This window comes from Triturus cristatus, chromosome 12 (assembly GCF_964204655.1).
Source record: "Triturus cristatus chromosome 12, aTriCri1.1, whole genome shotgun sequence".
NCBI lineage: Eukaryota > Metazoa > Chordata > Amphibia > Caudata > Salamandridae > Triturus > Triturus cristatus.
The window spans coordinates 91,365,063-91,388,188 of NC_140595.1; the positions used below are offsets into that span (position 1 = coordinate 91,365,063).

The 23,126-nt window shown below is 45.2% G+C and overlaps 1 protein-coding gene across 3 annotated transcripts in view; it reads right to left on the reverse strand.

Annotated features, from left to right (window-relative positions):
- The window catches only part of GON4L (gon-4 like), a 246,766-nt gene that overhangs the window by 21,941 nt on the left and 201,699 nt on the right, over nt 1-23,126 (reverse strand). For all 3 annotated transcript variants that reach the window (XM_085639371.1, XM_085639370.1, XM_085639369.1), the window contains 3 exons: nt 15,453-15,650; nt 8,780-8,923; nt 5,781-5,924 (listed from right to left, as the gene is read on the reverse strand). In XM_085639371.1, coding sequence (XP_085495497.1) covers nt 5,781-5,924; nt 8,780-8,923; nt 15,453-15,650 — 486 coding nt within the window. The remainder of the gene's footprint in view (nt 1-5,780; nt 5,925-8,779; nt 8,924-15,452; nt 15,651-23,126) is intronic.

A 23,126-nucleotide genomic window follows, 5' to 3' on the forward strand; every position in this document is an offset into this window, starting at 1 on the left:
AGAGGCGTAGCCTTTGATGTGGAACTAAAGATAGTTCCAGAAGTGTGGTGAACCACGGTTGACGTGCCCAAGTGGGAGCTACTAGTATTAGCGTTAGCGACTGTTGTTTCAGTTTGCGTACCACAAATGGAACTAGTGGGAGAGGCGGAAAAGCGTACGCAAATCTGCCTGACCAGTTCATCCATAGGGCATTGCACTTCGACTGTGGGTGTGGAAACCTGGCGGCGAAGGTTGGGCATTTTGTGTTTTCGGGTGTGGCGAACAGGTCTATGTCTGGTTGTCCCCATTTTTGGAAGAAGGGGAGTAGAACCTTGGGGTGTAATTCCCATTCGTGGATCTGCTGCGTGTGGCGACTTAGGAGGTCGGCCACTTGATTGTGGATCCCTGGGAGATGTTCTGCTAACAGGTAGATGTTTTGTGGAATTGCCCATCTCCAGATTTGCTGTGCCAGTTGGGACAGTTGGAGAGAATGTGTCCCTCCCGGTTTCTGTATATAATACATTGTCGTCATGTTGTCTGTGCGTATGAGGACAGTTTTGTTCTTTAGGTGTACCTGAAAGGATTTTAGTGCTAGGAACACTGCTAAGAGTTCCAGGTGGTTGATGTGGAGCAGTTTCTGTTGACTGGTCCATCTGCCCTGAGTGGTATGGTGAAGGAGGTGGGCTCCCCACCCTGTGAGAGATGCGTCGGTAGTTAGCACAACTTGTGGAAGAGGCTCTAAGAACGGCCGCCCTTTGGACAGGTTGATGGTGTTCCACCATTTCAGTGAGCGACTGTCCACCAACACCAGATCGGTAAGTTGTCCGTGAGCTTGGTTCCACTGTTGTGCTAGACATTCCTGTAAGGGACGCATTTGAAGTTGTGCGTGTGGGACTATGGAGATGCATGACGCCATCATGCCTAGGAGCTGCATGAACACTCTTGCTGGAAGAGATGGATGAGTTTGAAATTGAGAGATGAGATTTTGTATACTGGCTATCCTGGCAGTGCTGGGATAAGCAATGGCTTTGGATGTATCTATGGTTGCCCCTAGATACTGATGTAAGTGGGAAGGTTGTAGATGGGATTTGGGGTAGTTGATAGTGAATCCCAAATTGTGGAGAGTTTGAATTGTGCGATGAGTGTGGAGAACGCATTTTTGGTGAGTATTGGCTTTTATGAGCCAATCGTCCAGATAGGGGAAGACATGGATCTGTTGTCTTCTGAGGTGCGCCGCCACGACTGCTAAGCACTTGGTGAACACTCTGGGTGCTGTTGTTACTCCGAATGGGAGAACTGTAAATTGATAGTGTTGCCCATCTACCACAAATCGTAGATATTTTCTGTGAGCGGGATGCATAGGGATGTGAAAGTACGCGTCCTTGAGGTCCAACGTGGCAAGGAAGTCTCCCTGTTGTAATAGTGGGAGGACTTGTTGGAGGGTGGTCATATGAAAATGATCCGAATGTATATACTGGTTTAGTAGTCTGAGATCCAGTATGGGCCGTAATGTTTTGTCCTTTTTGGGAATGAGGAAGTATAGAGAATACACCCCTGTTCCCTGATGTTGAAGAGGGACTGGTTCTATCGCATGTTTTTGTAACAGGGATTGAACTTCTTGTTTGAGGAGAGAGAGATGTGAGGACATTGGACGTTGTTTGGGTGGTATGTTTGGGGGGGATTGTATGAGTTCGAAGCAGTAGCCAGACTGGATAATTTGTCTTACCCACCTGTCTGTGGTGATGGAAGTCCAGACAGGTAGGAATTGTTGGAGCCGCCCCCCGACCGGAGTGGAATGGTCTGGGGGGAGTGGTGGCAAGTCACTGTTTGGTGGCTGGGGAGGTGCGGGTGTTGTTGTTGTTGCCCCGCCCTCGACCTTTGTTATTGTTTCCCCTATAACCTCCCCGGAAATAACCTCTGTTAGGGGATGTTTGTCCAGAATTTTTAAAGGTGGACGTGGTCTCAGCTGCCGTGTTTTTGGAGCCTCCTTTATAAAACGAGCGACGAAAGGAACCCCGGTTTTGAGGAGACTGCAGTGCTCCCATAGACTTGGCAGTCTCATTGTCCTTCTTCATTTTTTCTAATGCAGTGTCCACTGCAGGGCCAAATAACTGCTCTTGGTTAAAAGGTTGAGCTAGAATTGCGGTTTGAACCTCCGGTTTAAAACCGGAAATACGGAGCCAGGCATGTCGTCTGAGTAAGACGCTAGTATTGACCGCCCGAGAAGCAGTGTCTGCCGCATCTAAGGCGCATTTAATGGAGGCATTAGATATTAACTTGCCTTCTTGAATGAGGTCAGTGGCCCGAGATTTAAAGGGTTCAGGCAGATGTTGCAGAAGGTCCTCAAGTTGGTCATAATGCGCCCTATCATACCGGGCTAACAGGGACTGGGTATTGGCAATACGCCAGTGGTTCGCCGCCTGTGCGGCGACTCGTTTGCCTGAGGCCTCTAAAAGCTTAGACTCCTTGTCCGGGGGAGGCGTTTCTCCAGTTGTCTGTGAGTTAACGCGCTTCCTGGCATTTGATACGACCAAGGAGTCTAAAGGGAGCTGGGCTTTAATGTATGCAGGGTCCTGCGGGGCTGGTCGGTACTTTTTTTCGATGCGTGGGTTGAGAACCCTAGCTCGAACAGGGTCTTTAAAGACCTCAGTGGCATGCTTTATAACCCCTTTAATCATGGGCAGTATGTGAACAGTTGTTTGTGACTGCTCAAAAGTATTGAGGAGAAAGTCCTCTTCAAGGGGGTCAGTGTGCATTGTGACGCCATGGAATGTTGCTCCCCTATTTATTAGTTGGCCAAACCCCAAATGGTCATCAGGAGGGGAGGGCTTGGAAGAGTAGGTAGTGGGGTCAGGCATGTCAGGCATTGGATAAGACCAGTCATCTACTGGTGCTGTGTCTGGAAATGTAAAAGGGTCGTTTGGATCAACAGGATCATTAAATAAATCAGGGTCCGCCCCTCCCCCTAAGTCATCATTATCATCCTGTGGAGGAGGTGAATGATAGGGAGATGGTAAAGGTAAAGGAGAAGGAGGAGGAGGAGGGGGGGACGGGTTAGGAGGTAATACAGGAGAGGAAGGACGAAGTGGTGAAGTAGCACAGTCCTTTTTCCGTATGGGAGCTGGAGGAGGTGTGATGTCCAGCTTCCGTTTCTTGTATGGGACGGCAGTCACATGTCCAGTTTCGGGATTGATGTAGATCCGCTTTTGAGTAGGATCTGGGCGAAAAAGTTCATCCGGCTCCGAAGGTGGTGGCGGTGATGGCCGTTTCGGGTCTTTATGAACTTTTTTAAGTGTGGACGTAGTTTTCGGTGCCGATGGAGTCTTCGGTGCCGATGGAGTTTTCGGTGCCGATGGATGTTTCGGTTCCGATGGTTTTTTCGGAGCCGATGGAGTTTTCGGTGCCGATGGATGTTTCGGCGCCGATGGCTTCGGTGCCGAGGGACTTTTAGGCATAGATGTCGAAGAACGTTTCGGCGCCGGTGGAGACTTCGGTGCCGAGGAACGTTTCGGTGCCGAAGGAGATTTTGGTCTTGAAGCCTGTTTCGGTGCCGACAGTGGTTTTTTCGGTGCCGAAGGTGTTATAGGTACAATCACATGAGGTTTGCTCGAGCCCGAGCCACCTACAGGCTTAGATGTCTTCGGAGCCGGGCCCGAGGGCGGGGCTTCCGAAGAGGATTTCCGGTTGCGACTGGGCCCAGCTGGCGGAGTCTTGACCAATGTCTTTTTGGATGGGGCAGGGGCAGTGGTACTCACACGCTGCCCTGGAGTGATGAGGTCATCGGAATCGTCGGCCTCGGACACGATCTCGAGATCTTCGGTGTCATCTTCAGGAACATCCTGAGCAAAGATGTCCTCTGGTTCTGGAGCTGGTTCGGCCATAATATGGCGTCGAGCTCTTCGGTCCCGGAGGGTCTTCTTGGAACGGAAAGCGGCACAAGCTGGACAGGTCGATTCGTTGTGTTCCGGCGACAGGCAGAGGTTACAAACCTCGTGGTGGTCACTGTGGGGGAACTTCGCTCCACACTGGGGGCATTTTTTAAAGGGTGTCCTGTCCATCAGCCGCTTCCGGAAGCGGTCCGAGTTGATTTCGATGTCGATAGAATGAAGATTGAAGAGTTAAATCGATTGCTGGAAGTTTTCTGCTGGAGCGGAAAAGTTCATCCGAACCCAATGGCGGAAAAAAACAATCGATGGAGTGGATGCCCATGCGCACTGTTGTCCAGGGGAGGAGTCACCAACCTCGTGACCAAAGGCTTCTTCCGAAGACAACAACAACCTGCAATCATCCGAGCCCAACACCAGATGGCGATCTTATCCTCAGTGTGTGATCTGCAGCTCATATGCCTCGAACATTCTTTTATCACCTTGTTTTCCCTCTATTCTCTGATGGGGTCAGAGGATAACCGAATTGAAATTCCACAACCTGATAGATCATGCTCAATTGTGTTGCTTCACCAGGTGCCTAAATCGTCATCATTAATTCAATATTCAGGAATTCTTTCAACTGGGAGTACCATGGCTAATGAGATCAATATATCACATTTGGGGATTGATATTGCCCTATTTCAGCTACAATATTGTGAAATAGGTCACACAGACTCGAAGAAACATCCAGCACATAGCCATGCTGTCTTTGGTCCAACATGGATTGGGAAACGGTGACTACATAGCCTGAATCATATTTCTAGGTTCCGGCTGCTAACAATGTGATTGTAGTAATACATGTAATCTGGTTAACTATATTAGGAGGTGCTCTGCTCCCTAATTTGTAAACTCAAATTGCCCCCTTTCAATTTTCCCCATATTCGTTGAGTATTCAGCAAATAAACTACTACCCAACCACTTGTCAAAGTGTGTAAAATGTACACTTTACATGTGAAATGACTTTAACCACTCGGTATTCACACTTTTTACATCATGCACTGCAGCAATACATTTTAAATACTTATCTAGTTGTCCACAACATGTGTAAATCTATCACAACAGAAAGTGGCAGCCTGATGTTGCTCTCTGAATACTGTGTATAGGGGAAGATTTTATTGTAACACAATACTTAGCACATCAACCTGATAACCTTGCTTTGCTTTCTTTTGCTGGAGAATGCAGACGCAAGCATTAAAATGAACAGATGCACTTATCCGTCCTATCAACCATCACAGGATTATCACAAATTGACATATTCTATCATTTAACCTTCACAAAATCACTTATTAAAGCGTTCTGCACATGAGTGCGAAATTCATCCAACCAATGGGCAGTGCGAATAGGAGACACCAAGAACAAGAAAAGCAGCAAGTAAATGACAGGGAAGCAGCCAGGCAGCATTAACCAACAGTTATAGGATGGCCTCAACTTGAACTCCCAATAAAAAGTCACTTAATATGTAATAAAGGCTCCTAGTAACATACAACAGAAACAAATCTGAGGTGGAGTTTGTGTCCAGAGTGCACTGTGGGTTTCAGGGTCAAGTAATAATGATTCATTCAAGTCATGCCTGATGCTGAAATAAAGATGTTAAGAAAACTGATTTGCATTGTTCTGGGCACAACATTAGCTGCCAGTGCTCAGCATCAAAAAAGAAATTTCACGTTCCGAATAATCTGTGTTCTTTGTTGCAGAAGGACAATGATAAAACGGATAATGTGGATAAGAGGTGCTCTATGTCTGCCCATAAAATCAACACTCCTTTATTCATGTTGTCTTATAATCGTTCACCCCTTGGAGACATACACACACATGCACACACTCTTCAGCTTCCCCTACTACTTCCTTTTTCAGGAAAGTAAAGAATTTTAGTACCTCATATTCCTTCTCCTCTGTCCAGTTGATGAACTCAAAGTCTCCCATTCGGCTGGCAGGTGGGCGCAATTGATCGAAGAACATGGAGAATTCCTCCTGCAAGTGGTCATGTCCTTTCAGCAACATCCCCATCTGTGTCTTCAACTGGGGGCACAGCAGATTAATCACAATCACATTCATGTTTCTATTTACTGAGAGAAATAAACTGACATGTACCAATTTAGAGCTTTCTCAAATGCATCTCTCATCACATATTGACAGCTTTTCGTACACCTCAGCATCAGCAGATGAACGAGTACAAGCAACATAACTCAAACCTTCATGCTTATTCTTGCTAAGTGGCTCCCAGGTGTTACAAGCATAATTTTCATTTGAAAAATTTACTTATTCAAAATAGATGTAACTAGCTTGTAACCAGCGTTGGTAGGAGATTGAAGAGAAAAGAAAAACGAGAGAGAAAAACACCAGCGAGAAAACCAGTGTTATTTGATCGCCACCCTTTAGAGTTCTTCTTTCCAGAAATTATTAGGCAACACAAGCCCATGTTTACAAAAGGGAAACAAGTGATAGCCTTTACATGAACACTGGAATTAACATTAGGCAAAAATGTTTTGCTCTCTTCTTGCACCTCCAAACCTTAACTTGAATCATGTTCATTCAGTCTTTGCCTTTACCACTCTCATGAACGCAAATACAGTTGTGATGATTATTGAAAATATTTCACATTTACATAAATTACCAGTTGAGAAATTGAATAAGATTTGCTACATTTGGGAACTAGTGGGGGACAAAGGGGCCAGAAAGAAAAGAAATACTTAAAGTGTGGTATATGAGGTACTGCCATATGTAGCATGCCATCCTGGAGTTGCTTAATCCAGCATGGATTGTATGGAATCATGTATAGTCTCAATCATTATGAACAATGATAATAGCCACCATGTTTGCTAGCTTTGGAGGTTGACAGAACAGTGGACGGTGGGCCAGAGAGATTAGTTTGTTAGTGGAGATGAATCCCATTTCACACTGAAGAACAAAGTGCTAGATACCCCGAGGCATAATTTTGAGAACCTAGTCGAACGTATGGTGTTTAATCCCTGATATACATGCCACGTAAGTCTTCACTATTTGACTTTATTTCAAGCTAAGACCTTTTACTATCACAGGTTAAATTCTCACAGATTAAAATAAACAGTGAAGACCAAACACTAGAAATAAAGCAACAAGCTGAACAGCTGTGCCCACTCAACTCATTTGTTTTTCCACAGTTTATTGTACTTTATGAAGCAAGTTATTTAGGATGGAAAATTAATGGAGAATCCAATAACTGTAACCAAATATTTTGTACTGCAGTGTGACTGTTGCTAGACCCGGTCATAAAGATGCTGGCTTCCGACAATTTCATCCAGCCAAGCATTCACAGTTTGAAGCTTACAACCCAACGGGGATATTAAAGCGTTTTACTAACATCGTGGTACAGGCAGACAAGCCAAAGCATTATAGCCACACAACAGACAGTAAAATGAGGGAAGATGGGACCTTTGATAAAATGAATATTTTGCTTTAAATAACTATTCAGAATTAAAAGTTGAAAAACTCTTAAATCAATTGGATGTGTTTTGAATTGTGGCTAGTGTGTTTCATAAGTCATGATGATTTGAATAGCAGCTTAAACAACACATTTTTCAATATTTCTTTTATCCAATACCTGAGTAAAAGATGCCTAACTTTGCCTGGTCACTTTAATTTTACTCTGTCTCTGAACCTTTTTGATCAATTTTGCTAGACCACTTTGTACCACATAACTGTGGGAGTTTGCTGAAATACCTAAAGAGAATGGTGCTCTCTCATATGACTTTCTTGGAGTGATCACCCGTCAGTTCTGTATCCAACTCAAGCAAGAGTAACATGTTTTGCTCTGAGACTATGGCCAGTTAAATCATTATTCTTTCAGGTCATCAGTTGGGGTCATTTCCTACACATTTGAAAAATGTCCTCTAAATTATGGTTAAAAGAATATCCCCTGATATTTTCTGTACTTGGGTTCAAAATAATAGCATATCGCATTGAAGACACAAAAGCATCACTGACATCGATATTATTCATCCAAACCCTCTGAGTAAATCAGCGTTTTCAAAGATGTCACTCAGAAGCTAGCAGTAGAAATCAGTTCTTTGTTGATAGCTAGAAATGGACAATTTAAAGTTTTTCTTTTTCTTTTTTTTTTAAATAAGGCTCACTGGGCTCCTTTTATGCAAGGCCAGAGAAGGTTTGCCTTTTAGTGTTTGAGGTTTCCCGGCCATGAATAGGTACAAGAGGTTAATGGATCATGCAGTGAATGATGTCTCAGTAGATCTCAAAACCTAAGCCGACAAAAACATTCTGAAAAGTTTATAAATGGTGACTATTAGCCTATTTCCTGTGCACCGGATGGCTCCTTTTAGGTTAATGTGATAGAGTTAAGCCTTCAAAAAGTATTCAAAAAGTATCCCTGGAGAGCTATTTTCTCTTAGTACATCCAACAGCAGTGGAAGCAGCTTACTGCAGAGTTGGCCCACAGGAGTGCAGAGACTTTGGGAGGACAGAACTGTAATGTAATATGAGAGTTTAGCCACTAAAACATTTTATTGCAAGCTTCAGGGCTATGGTGGGAGTCCATACACTACAACTTCATACTGCAAAGAGTGGTGGTCTCCTGAAGAGTGTGTCATGGTGCCAAGAGAACCAGAAGTAAGTGTTTATGTGAAATCTACTCAAATTAGGATTTTTAACTCTAACCTTGCAATTATCTTTCTTAAGCGAATGTACAACTTGAAGCTTCATTTCAGGGAGTAAAGGCATGCTTGGAGCTTGAAGGGAAAAGCAACAGCCTTGCACCAGCTGCTAAGATGCTCAAAGTGAGCAAACCTAGATGCAAAGATGGGCACGAGGGTGAAAATATAGGAGATTTTTAAAGATGTAGAAAGAAAGGGGAAAATGTGATAAGTTTCATGCCCAGATACCTCTTCAATCTCCTCTGGGAAACATTCGGAACAGCCCTGGAGAACTTTGATGATTTTCTGGTGATGCGAAGGGTTCTCAGCAAAGCAAATCTCCAGTTGTCTAAGAAACTTGCGGCTTTTGTCAAAGGCTTGTTGCTCTTCAAACTGTGAAGGAGGAAAAAGGCAATATTATATCACTCTTTTCAGCCTGGGTAAAAAAGTGACACCTGGATAAAACATGACATCAACTAACTGTAGCATGCTAATGCATTGTGTTATGGACAAGCAGCCGCAGATATGGTGGAGATTATGAGGGGATCATGACACAAAACAGTGTGGCATAAGTATAAATGTAGCACTCGCGAATAATTTGAACTAAGAGCAATGTTAGACTGCCCACCTGTACAGGACCAGCTTTCTTACACCACCAATGTGTAATCGCCCAAGATTACCGTGTTTGGTCCTTCAATTCTCTGATACAATGTGAAATGTAAAAGCCTCTAACGAACGTATACATTTATGTGGTCACCCAAACACTTGTAAATGGACTCCGATTAATTACTTTCATTCAGTCAACCATACATGCCCGATACTAATTCGACCTTTCCACTACTTAATAAAGGTGTCAATTTGTGTTCATTAGTATAGATGCTCTAAATAATACTTATTGTCTCACATGATTCCATAGTAAGCAACTGACATAATAAAACAACTGGGTCTAATGGCAGAAAAGCTTAATTCATGTGTTTCTATTGTACCACAAAGATGTAATCCTCTTATAACAGCAATATGGGTGGTGTCAGTTCCTAAGGAGAAGGGGAAGAATATATAAACAGCCAAGTAAGCTGTAAAAATGTCAAGTGTCTCCAAATAAATTGAGTGTGCCAAGAAAGAGAAAGAGTACTCCTGTGTGGATCTAGAAGTGCCCTCACACACCCTTGCGGGTGTTTAGCATCATCATCGGGCAGATGCTCCTCGTGGGGGTGGCGCTGCAGTCCCTCACGGGCCTGTTTCAAGGGGCTCTCTGGTGGAGATCTTTTAGGAGTTGCCGCATTTGTGCATGGGGGTGTGTGGGTGTCAAAGAGGTGGTGATGGGTGAGATAAAAAGAGCCAAAGGACACTAACAGTTTATTGAAGAAGTCCTTTGAGTCTGGATAAAAAAAGATCACGGGGATGGAGATGCAAAATTATTGCCTAATTGAGAGGGGAAGCTAAACAAATAAGATCCCACTTCTCTCAACCCGTGTAGTGAATATCAGAAAAAGTGTATAGATGTATCATGGGGTCGACATGTTTCGCGCAAATTGGTGGTCCCTAGTGGATCCTAGAGCACTTCATCAGGACCAGAGGAAAGGGTATTAGAAATGGGAATGGGGAAAAGAACGCCCTATATTCCCATGAGTCCTTCTTATAGGGTATGGTCTAGAGGTACTAGGGGTGGGACACGCCGTTATGCGTGTACCCTGTGTGTGGCCTGTTGGAGACAAAAAACAAACAGGAGGGGGGGGGGGGGAGAAAAAAACAACAGGAGATCGTCATGCCATAGTTGTCGAGTAATGTAAACTCATATGTGCAGGACGTGAACATCCCAGTGCACCGTGAGGTCGGTGCTAACTGGGAGCATGCACGAGCGTAATCGGAGTGGCACTGATAAGACAATGTGTGTTGAAAGAACATGCTCGACACATACTAGTGGCAAACACTGAGAAGACTTAAAAAAAAGTCCATAGATCACCAGAGCGATACTCGTGAAATGAGGTGGGTGCACCATACTGCACGACGGACGGAGTGAGCTAAATTAATGGGTCAGGCGTAATAAACACTGCGCAGGATTCTCAAGGTGAATGGAGGTGCAGGTATATCGTGAAGTGCCACGAAACAAAGCACAGCCAAAGGGCGCCACTCCGATTACGCTCGCTACTCAGGGGTCCAGAAACATGTCTGTTGGTGGCTGGCTTCTTACAACCGGCCAGGGACCACACCAGGGTTGGTAGGTGTTCAGGGGACACCTCTGAGGTGCCCTCCAAATACATGGTACAATAAATCCCACATTGGCATCAGTGTGGATTTATTGTGAGGAGTTACTTGGTACCATACACTCCTATGTTCAGTGAAACCATCATGGTGCTGTGGAACTCGAGTTGTCAAGTTTCCAGTCCATAGAGCTTCTCTGGAGCTTACAATATTTGGAAATGTACCCCAATATTGTATGGTCATATCTGCTCGTGCAGATATGCCCTCACCTGGGGTATAGTGCACCCTGCCTTAGGGCTGTAAGGCCTGCTAGAGAGGTGACATATCTATGCCTGCAGGAAGTGCTAGTTGGAATGGCACCCAGGCAGGGTGCCATGTCAACTGTCGTTTTCTCCCTCAAAGGGGAAAGCTGCAGTGGCATGGTCCCAGTGAAGGGGGGGGGGGGGGGGGGGCAGGACCTATGAACTCAGAGCACAATTTACTAGAGACTTACTGAGGGCAGGTGCCAATTAGGGATTTGTTTTTAGGTAAGGAGCACAGGCACAGGGGACCTGGTTGGCAGGGACCTATGAACTACATTTGAAACCACATCAAATGCAGGCAAAAAGCGAGGGGCTAACCATGCAAAAGAGACAATTTCTCACAACACATACAAACCATTTGGGAATACTAGAACATCACAATGGAAATTTAGGACCATAGTGAAAGGTTACCTATTACGTATCTATCTATAAAATTAATATTAGCCTGCCACTGTACGCTGTACACATATTTTCTCCTTCTGGACAATTCAACAGATAAACAATACAAAGGCACCTATCTACTATGTCCTCAGTTAATAGAGGTTCACAGAGCAAACAAATAACCCAACACCAAGAGTACACATTAGAAAAACCCCACCACCATCATATTCATAAAACTAATCCAAACATATGCTTGGCAAAGCAATGGCACCTCAATGACACATTTATATCAGTTAATCAAACTGGATATCACCATTCAGAAGGAGCTAACAAAGTTACTATATCCACAGGCACATAACACCAATGCTACATAACAGGCAGAGGTGCCTTGAAACGAATTGCCCCTTGAAGCTGAAAACTGGAAAATAGCACCAACAGCAGGACAAAACAATTAGCAATGCCTTTCAGGACTTCCAATCCATATAAATCATGTGCACAGCACATCTACAAGTCATATAGCTGGATAGACATTTCCACCTCAATGGCATTTTATATAAGTTATACTCACACCAAATGTACAAATTAGACATAACTTCTGGCATGATCATGCACACAAAAAACATCCTGGTCATGTAGTTGGTTAAGAATCTGCACCTTTCTTATAAATTTATGTTTGCACCTTGCTCTCCGTCAACCATACACATTAAACACAAGCCCTGGCACTGAGACATGTACAGCAGGATACCAAGCAATATAGTTGACTAAGTGCCTCCTCAACAACAAATTGATATCCTTTCACTAATCTACACATCAACCATCCAGTTTTAAAAGAAGAATCCAAGTATGGGAACTTAATTTCCCATCATCCATCAGCACAGGAAGTGACACCATTGTATCTCATCATGCACCTACACAGGAAGTGACATCACTGGAATTTCCCATCATCCATCTGGACAGGAAGTCACATTACTTGTTTTCCCGCCAAAACAGTCTTTAAAAAAGAAGCCAAGCAATAAGAATTCATTTCCCATCACCACAGGAAATGACATCACGGTACCCTGCACTCCTTCCCACTCCCAAAACCTACGTAATGGTAGCTGCAACACGGACGCGCCAAAGGCAAGCCCATCTGAACCCTGTCCAGGCATAGCGCCAGGAACACTGGTCGAATCACCACCCAGCGATACTCCGCAGCACTCCTTAGGGTACTAGATTCGGGACGCCGTTCCCCAAACTGCTGTAGCCGTGCGCTTCATAAGCGGTAATAATAATATCAGAGACACCAAGAAAAAAGCACTAGTGGACCTTATCGAAGGAAGCTCCAACAGCTGCACGGGGAGCTTCTCGAGCATTAAGGATTTGACCTTGCTCTCAGCCATTGTCAACAACATTGCTGCCTCCCAACAACTCTGTGACAACCTATCCTATTTCTTCCACAGCAAATTCGTAAACATCTACAGGAACTTCGCACATCAACCCAACCTCAGAGAACTCGTTGCTAACCTACCAACCACCATCTAAGACGGCCACCTGACCGAATGGACAACCCTCACCAGAAACGATGCCGCAGAAATCATGAGGACCTCCACTCATGGGCCCCAATGGACCCATGCCACCACTACATCTAGAACCTGGGAACATCATCAATCAGCACCACCCTGACTCACATCAACATCTCCTCCATCACGTCTGCCACTTTCCCAGATGAATGAAAACTTGCAGAAATCGACATTCTCCTCAAAATGCCTACAGCCGACCGGAATGAACTAAGCAACTTCCAACCCTGCTCCCCGATCCAGCCAAAGTGATTGAGAAGGCAATCAACCAGCAACTCACAACCCACCTTGAACTTCACCACCTTCTAGCCACCACTCAGTCACAATTCAGAAAGAACCAAAACACCAAACCAGCACTCAACGCAGCCACCGATCACATTCAAATCATCCTAGACTAAGGAGAAACAGCAGCGTTCATTCTGCTCAACCTCTCTGCTGCCTTCAACACGGTCTCCCATTAAACCCGCATCAGAAGGCTCCACAATATTGGCAAACAAGGATTTGCTCTCAAATGAATCTGTTCCTTCTTCATGGGAAGAACCAAAGGGTCAGGTTGCAACTCTTCACATAGGAGACCAAACAATTAATATGCGAAGTACCACATGGGTCATCCCTCAGACCCAACCTTTTCAACATATATATGACACCGCTCGTCAACATTGCCTCTTTAGTACCCAGGCACTAGGTTCCTGGGGTACTATTTACTAGGGACTTACAGGCGTGCTATAGTTCTTGCCAATTTTTGGACAGTTTAACATTTTACCTTGCTCTAGGGAAAGGGCACTGAGGACCTGGTTAGCAGGAACCCAGTGCACATCAGTCAGAATAGCGTCAAATACCATGCAAAAAATGGGGGTGACCATGTCAAAAGAGGCCCTTTCCTACAATATCATCCGCTGACAAAACATTACTGTCATCGATGGACAAGACAACCGCCACCAGAACCAACTTCACCAACTGCATGACTATTGTAGCAGACTGGATGTGAACCAACTGCTTGCACCTGAACTCCGATAAGACAGAAGCACTGGTCTTTGGCAACAAGACCTCCCCATGGGACTCCACCTGGTGGCCATCTGAGCTAGGACCAACACCCACAGACCGTGCAAGAAATCTAGGGATACTAGTAGACGACAAGCTCAACTTGGTGGCTCCAGTCAATGCAGTGTGCACCTCCTGATTCCACATCCTAAGCATTATGTGAAAATACTTCAAATTGTTGCCTCAGAAGAACAGACACGCAAGCACTCATCACCAGCAGGCTGGATTAAGGCAGCGCACACTACGCTGGAAAATCTAAACTCCTACACAGACTCCAGACCATCTAATACACCGCAGCAAGACTCCTAGTCGACCTCCCGAGCCGCACCCACATCACTGCACCTCATGAAGCTTCACTGGCTCCTCATTCACAAGCGCAGCCAATTCAAACTTCTCATGCACAATACAGTTACAGCATACCTGAACAGTTGCATACACTTTCACCAACTCACCAGACACCTACATTCTGCCTCACTCTCAATTGCACACATTTCTCGCATCTGAAAAAGCAAAACTGAAGGCCACCCAAGACATGCAATGACCTCACTCAATACATCAGAGCCTCCTCCTCACTTCTTGAGTTCCGCAAGATGCTGAAGACCTGGCTCTTCGTATAAGCACCTTGGGGACCACACACCTATACACCTGCCCAAGCACCTGGATATCCTCTCGGTGATTAGGGGGCTACACAAATCAATATAACAATATAACATCCACAATATGTTGATTTAAACCACACCCTTAAGCACACAGAAAACAAACTACATAATGGGCAAGGCTGTCTTGAAACGTAAGAGCCACCTGAAACTAGGCAACGGGCAACTGTAAATCCCAGCAGAACAAAACAAATGTCAAGCCTTGATGACGCAAACCTATGTACATAATGCTCATCAAGCATAGGATCCAGCTGGCCAAGTCTATATTTTAACCTTGCTAACCACAATCTAATACCCTGTTAACAGCCCACTCCAGCTACAGTTAATGAGTACCCTAGCCTAGAACAATAAACAACGCAATATTCAAAATAGCTACATGACCCTACGAATGGTAGTAAGTGCTACATGAATGCACAAAACTCAAAAAAATCTCTCTCACTTAGGCTGGGGGTTTGTTAGATTCCTGGGTGACTATCACTGCTCTGAGGCCACTACATGGTTATGTGTAGTGCTCTGAAGAAAAACAACAAAGAAATTTTTTTAATAAAATCTGTGCTCAGGCAAATGCTTTTGCAAGTAGCTCAGTCCACCAGAAATGCTTAATTATTTAGTCGGATTTGCCAATATACTGCTTTGAAAGCTCATTAAGAAATGGTTCATTCCATGCTACACACACCCATGAGTAATCAAGTACAGATTGCATTGGATTTGAAAAAGAGTATTGCCCAAAAGTGTTAATTAATAAATGCTTGCTCCCCCAATTGACAAACACACACACACCTACCAGTCCACATTCTAGCGCTTGTTCTGGCAGCAAGAAGGCAGCAAAGTCCTTGAGCAGCTGGGGGTAATCGATGAGCAGATCTTGAAGGCTGGAATACAGCTCCACGGCTGTCGCCTCATTTTTGCTGGTCTCAAACTCATAGATAATGCGGAGAAAGGCTTCATATTTTCCTGGCACAAGCTGCAAGGCCTCTCGAACCTACAGACAACAGCAGGACAGGTCAAGTCAAAGGTGGGAAAAATATTTGCATCTTGACTGTTAAACAGGCCTGTCAATCTTTTGAGGTGCAAGTGTAGATTTGAATATGAGAAGAAGGCAGGTCTCAGGGACCACAATGCATTGATTGAGCAGCATATGAAGATAGGGTACAAGAGGCGGCTCTCAATCAGCAGGTCAATCTCTCAAGACCGAGAGGTTAAGGAGCATACACAGGGTAAGAAAAGAAAATAAGTTACGTACCTGTAACTGCAGAAGTCCAGTATTGGTACCTTTCATAGATTCACATGCTTGAATGATTCCTCGTTGAAGTGGGAGTCCCATGGTACCATAATCAAGCAGTATGATAAAAATATTATAGGCTATAATGGCAATAGGCCATCAGTTTAACAGCATCTTTTTGAAAAAGGACCAAAGTATAAACTATAACAATCAGCTACTAGCAGCCTTTATAACACTCCAAGAGAGGCTCAGAGTTTCCAACACAAGTGTCGGTAATATTCCATCTATAAGAGGAGCCTCTAAGTGAAAGAGGGTGGGTCACATGTGAATCTATGAAAGATACCAATGCTGGATAACTGCAGTTACAAGTAAGTAACTTATTCTTTTTTTAATCAAGTATTGGGGTAACTTTCATAGATTCACATGCTTGAACAGAGTTGCAGGCAGTATCATGATATATGTAATTACCCTTAGCAGATGTTGAGTAACATTAATATACATTTGCAGATAACATACACCGTGACCTGTCAAAAATAAAATGCTGACAGATAAAAACTTTCTATTAAATATTAACAAGTCACCCATATGTAGGCCTTGTAGCACACAAGGTAGGGTGCTTAGTATAAGTGCAGCATTCAGGTACAGTACAGCAGCTTCTGAGACCAATCTCCAGGAGTTAAGATGAGTGGTGGACAAGGTCTAAGGCAGCACCAGCAGAACACCACCGGCGGCACTAGGGCAGCAGGGTGCAGGGGTGCAAAACAGTGTGGGGTGCCCAATACTAGTCTCTGGGAATAGGTCCTAGCGTAAAGAGGCTGCAGGCTTTGATTGGGAGGCCAGTCGGGCTGAACCAAAAGGGAGGCTCAGGCCTCATGATGCTCAGGAACGTAGGGACACCTTTGGGCCTACTCTCCACAGGCCAGGGGTGACGGTGTAGAGGTGTCTTTACCCGTCGGGTTTTCATTACCGGGAGCAGTCGCGGCTGCGCGAGGCTGCAACATCAGGAAGTCCATGAGAGGCGAAACCACAGTGTACTCTGTATCTGGAAGGCTGGGGAACCATGCTGCCACTGTTGGCCCACTTCAACTCGGGCTTGGAGCGACAGGTGCAATGGTGTCCTTAGGTGCCGGGTTTTCACAGTTTTGAAGTCCTCTCACATATCTTTGGGTGCCTGCAGGATGCAGGGAAGCAGGTATGCTGCGTTGTAAGAAACTGGCTCTATATATACTGCACCAAAGTGAGGTACAGTGTGTGTATAGAGTCCAAGAGTCTCCAGAGGTTTGGCAGAGGTTAAAGTTAGATAGAACCTTACTCTCTAAAGTGGTAGCTTTGTCGAGAAGTAAGGCAGTATCAGAGGACAGTGTAAAGCATTTGATGTACACACTCAGTCAGCAAATGGTCTCACACACTCAAGAACTGAACTCTAGGCCAACTGTTTTGTATAAAAAAAATATACTGTTGTTTTATTTCTAGAACGAAGCAAGCCTGGTACAGGTAAGCATATAAATACTTTGCAGTAGAAACTGTCTTGTTTGAACACAGTTCAGAATTGCAGTATAACTGGTACTGGTTTTGATTACAGATTTAAGAAAGCAGATTGCAACACATTGCAGGTATAGTACATTCAATCGAAAGGGCTTTTTAAGAAAAATGCAGTTAATTACTTTTCAGATTACTTTATTAACCACAGGACTGGATCCTAGATTCAGCCCTGGGACATTTCCTGAAAACAGGTGAGTAAATGCGTTTTGGTTAAAGGTATGATTTTTAAGGAATATTATTGTATTTCAAAAGTTGACACTTAAAAACTGTTTCACATAGAATCACCAATGTTATCCTACAGGAGGAGATTCACTTAGCTGGTAAGTTACTTTTGTGTTACTTTTGTAATCCAGTGCTGGACTCCTAGATTCAGCACTGGGACATCTACTTAAAACAGGTAAGTAATTACGATTTTGCAGTTTGTACGATTTTTAAACAATATTCTTGTATTTCAAAAGTTGACACTTAGAAACGTTTTCACATAGAACCCCCAATGTTATCCTACGGAAGGAAATTCAATTCACAGGTAAGTTACTTTTCTTACTCAGTGCTGGACACCTGGGTTCAGCACTGGGACATTTCCTGCCAACAGTTGAGAAAATTCGGTTAGGTTATTTGTGCGATTTTTAAGGAATATTCTTAGTTTTCAAAAGTCGACACTTAAAAACTTATTGGGAGAAAAAGTGTCAATGTTATCCTATGAGGAAAAATGAGTTATCGGGTAAGTAATCGGTCTTTTGAGTTAGGGTTCTGGGGTTAGACTCAGGGGTCTCCCAGGGTCAGTGATGCACTGTTGTTTCACCCCCAGTGGCACTAGGGCGGCCGGGTGCAGAGTGTTGAGGCCCAATGTTATCCTATGGAGGATAGGGGGGCTCCGGTTGGTGACGGCTGGCAAGCAGGCCACAGGGTTGTGGGAGCAAAGCTCCTAGGGTTAAGCTCAGGGCAAGTTGGGGACCAAGTTAGCACCATAGGGGCACCCTCAGCGGCACTAGGGCAGCCGGGTGCAGGGTGCTGTTTTGAGGTCGGGTGCCCTGTTGATTTCAATGGAGATTTTCGGTTTTGGTTTTCAGCTGCAGGCTCGGTCCAGGAAGACTTCCGGGAGGAACCAACAGCTGGGCAGGTAAGTTGGAGGGCTTGGGGACGTAGGTGCACCTCGGGTTCTTTCCTCCAGGGCGCAGGGCGGCTGGATGCAGGGGTGTCTTTTGAGGTCGGATTTCACCTTACCGGGCCACTTGCAGTTGGCGGGGTCTCTATGCAGAGGCGGCAGGCGACGTCGGGGAGTCTTGGAGGGGTCAACCCACGGTGGACTCTGACTCTGGAGCGCTGAGGGACCTCTCTGGGACCAGTGAGCCACTCAAACTCCGGCCGTTGGCGTTATAGGTGTCGGGTTTCTTTGTTCTCAGCAGGCTCAGAGTCTGTTTTCGGAGTGTCAATCGGAGTTTCTTTTGAACAGGGCTGCTGTTCACAGGAGATCCGGTCTTTGTTGAAGGTAGTCAGTCCTCCCAGGGGCTCTGGAGGCCGCTAGCTGCAGGGCAAGACGATTGTTGGCGCAGAATCTCTGGAAACTGCAGACGGGCCGGTAGGGCTTGGGCCAAGTCAGTTGTTCTCTGCAGTCTCCTCTGCTGGGCGTCTTCTTTCGTCCTTTTTCTTCTTAGGTTGTGGGAATCTTTTCTTGTGGTTGCTGGATCTGAGGAAAGAAGGTTCAGGATGCCCCCAAATACTAAATTTAGGGGCGTTACAGCTAGGTAAAGGGCAGGTACCAATGGGTCCCTTTCCTGGGGTGGGTACACCCCCTATTCTGCCACACTGAAAGAAGAAGTCTGGCATGAAGAGTTGCCAAGAGCAAGAACAGAAGATCAAGCAACTGACTTGGCGCCGACCCTGCCGACCTGCCTGCTGACTTCGACATTTTCGCCAAAAGACGACTTGTTCTGCAGCTGCTAGGTCCCAAAAGCCCGAGAGACCTGCCAGCACTTCACACAGAAACTAAAAACTCCTGTGATGCATGTGAGAAAGTTGGTTTCTGTTGCAGTAAACCCCCTCCCCCTTTTTTCTTTGTTGCCAGACTACTGATGCTCTTTGACTTGATGTGCTCTGGGGCCCTGCCAATTAGGACCCCAGGGCCTGTGTTCCGTCCCCAAATTTATTTATTTTATTTTATTTTTTGAACTTGTAAGGCGCAACAGCTACCCAAAAAGGGTTTCCCGGTGCCGAGATACAGCAAAAATGTCAGGGGCGAAGTGCAAGCTATTCTAAGTTATTGTTCGAATAACCAGGTCTTGACATGCCTTCGGAACCTGACATAGTTCTCCTCTTTTCGGATGAAAGGAGGGAGTGCGTTCCAGAGGGATGGACCAAGGTAGGCAAATGATCTGCCCCCCATTCTAGCCAATTTAAATCTCGGAACACAAAAATTGGAATGTGATTGTGAACGAAGACTACGCTTGGGGATGTAAGGCTGGGCCAAAGCTAGAAGGTATTTAGGCGCTGTTCCTGCCTTGATTCTGAACATGTATGTCAAGGCTTCAAAGCGAATTCTGTTTTCCACCCTGAGCCAGTGGAGTTCACGGCGATAGTTTGAGACCCCTGAGTTTTTAGGGATCTTGCAGACGGACTGCAGCGTTCTGCACAAGTTGCAGTCGACTGACTACTGCTTTATTTGACCCGAGATACAAAATGATGCCATAGTCAAGTCGAGACGTGATAAGGGCATTAACTACAGTCTTCTGAGTAGAAGAGGGCAGCATCCAGATAATTTTCCTCAACCATTTGATGATGGTGAGGCAGAGACCAACAACTTTATTGGCCTGTTTACTCATGGAAAGGGCATTATCCAAGATGAAACCCAGGTTGCGAACCTGCGTCACTGGGGTGGGGAAAGCGGCCAACTGGTCAGGCCAGTGAGAGGGATTCCAGAGTTCTTGCTGTTTTCCTAAGAGAAGAACCTCTGTCTTGTCTCCATTAAGTTTTAATTGGTTTCTCGTCATCCAATTAAGGATGTTTTGAAGCCCGAGTTTGAGGGGAGATGAAGAGGACGAACCCGGTTCCGATAGGGAAAAAATTATTTGGGAGTCATCGGCGTAAGTCATAAGGGAGAGTCCGGATTCTTCGGCTAAGTCAGCAAGGGGTCTGAGATAAATATTAAAAAATAGTGGACTAAGTATAGACCCCTGGGGCACGCCATGAGGTGCATTGAAAAGGTCAGAGCAGGCCGTAGAGGATGTTATTTGGAAGGTCCGGTCTCCCAAAAAAGAACGGATCCATTCAAGTGCTTTACCCCGGACACCATTTTTAAACAGTGTCTTAATGAGAATATCTTGGGATATGGTGTCGAAGGCCGCGCTCAAGTCAAGGAGCACGAGCGCGACCGTCTGACTTTTGTCAAGGAGATTACGGATGTGTTCCGTAACTCTGAGAAGAGTGGTTTCAGTCGAGAAACCAACTCGAAAACCAGATTGTGAGGGGTGCAAGAGTGAGTTATTTTCGACATAGGTGGACAGAGCCGTATGGACATGTCTCTCCAGGCACTTGGAGAAGGCAGGGAGCAGGGAAATGGGTCTATAGTTTGCCAAACAATCCGGATTAGCTGAAGGCTTTTTTAACAATGGCGTAACCATAGCGTGCTTCCAGATAGTTGGAACTGAGGAGAGTTCAAGTGAAGCGTCTCAACGATGACTCCTAAGGACTGGTCATCAAGTTGTTTAAGGAATTTAATCAGGATGGGATCCCTGGGTGAACCGGATTTAGTGTTTTTAAGTATAGTTTTCATAGTATCTACTGTAATAAGGGGCCAGGCTTTCAGGGTATTTTCACCGGGGGAGGCAAATTCCAAATCAATGAGAGGAGGAGACACGGTATTGTTAGTGTTAATGTCCGTAATAATTTTCTCAATTTTCTCAGAAAAGAAAACTGCCAAGTCTTGGCATTGTTGAGAATTAAGTGGGGGGGCCAAGGCTGTGGTGTATGAGCCTGCTAAATCCTTGACCAGGTTAAACAGAGTTTTCGACTTGTTAGTTGCTTCAGTGATAGAGTGGGAAACAAAAGCTGCACGGGTTTTTGCACAGGCAGCGTGATATAAATTCCTGGCCTCGTGATAGATTTTTTTAGCTTCAGGGGCGTAGTCTTTGCGCCATTTACGTTCCAATGCCTTGCATCTTGATTTTTCACTTTTTAGTAGATCATTGAACCATGGAGCAGGAAGACGGTGTCTATTACCTTTAATAGAAGTGGTAGGTAGACAGTAGTCAGCAGCATCGCTGAGCCATTTGTGAGTGGCTTCCGCCAGGCTGTTCATGTTATGGACCTTCCTAGGAGGGTTTTCGTGAAGTGCCTCATTGAACTTGGCCATGTCGAGTGACTTCCAATTTTTTCTCGACATAACAGTAATGGCGGGTGTCGTGAAGGCAGTAGGAAGAAGATAAATTCTCAATTCTATTAAATAGTGATCTGACCAACAAATGGGAGACGTATTGTGCCATTTGAGCTCAGTAAAGTTGGTAAAAATGGGGTCAAGCAGATGACCTTTATTATGAGTTGGACCAGTATTAATTAAGGTCAGATTTAGGGCCTTAAGATCATCAAGCAAGTTTGCGCAAACGGGAATGGAAGGATCCTCCAAATGTAAATTTAAATCTCCAATGAGTGAAAAGTTTTTAGATGCAACATAATAAGGAGTGATATAGTTGGCTAAGTTAGGTGCCCATTTGGAAGAAGTTCCGGGGGGCCGGTATAACAATATGCCGGACATCGTACAATTCGGATTCAAGGAGATTTTGAAAAAAACAGCTTCACAGTCAGGGATGGCAATTTGTTCTAAAGTACACTTCAGTTTTCTATAAAAAATGATAGCTATTCCACCTCCTGACTGATTTTGCCGGTCAATCCTAGTGATAGCGTAGTTTGCAGGGAGGGCAGTAGCCACATCAGGTCCCGCACTGTCGTGCAACCATGTCTCCGTCAAAAAGAGGACACTAGGATTTGCCTCCAATAAAAGGTTGAAAATGTCCAGTCTGTGCTTGGGTAGTGAGCGGCAGTTTGTACTGTAAAGCACGTATTTCTTTCCCTCTCTGATGCGATGTTGTTTATGTTTCCTATGTCTCCTGACAGCATCAGGGAAAGGTTGAAGGATAGTGGTAGTGAGTTTGCACTTGTAACAGGAAGTAATCCCAGTACTATGAAGATTCAGTGGGGTGCAACTTGGGTAAAGAATTGGGCGTAGCGCACGAAGTTCTGACGACGATCTTACCAGCCTCTTGGGGGCGGGGGGAGCAGAGCCTTCTGCCCCATGCCCCGTACTGGCCCGGACGGGCACAGACGGGCTAGTCTTTGGCGTGTCTTCGGCGTGCTGAGGGCGTGCCCGCTGCGCTTGTCCGCTGCGCTTCCTAGGCGTGTGCATATTTATAGGGAATGGAAGAGGGTGTGGTAATCTGCGATGGGCATGGCCCGGTGTCTCGAAGGTGGCGATGGCGGTTTGGAGCTCGCCCTTCCCACCCCAGCACTGTCTCAGCAGTCCGGGGAAAATGACCAGCCCAAGAGCACCAGAAATAAGGTAAAAGCAATTCAGCAACAACACAATATTAAAAAGTAAGCAATGTGCAAAGAGCGCAATTTACAGGGTTTAAAAGTTACTGAGCAAACACCCCCGGCTTCCGCCTCAAGGGTAGCTGTCAAATGAAAACCCAATTGACAGCTCTG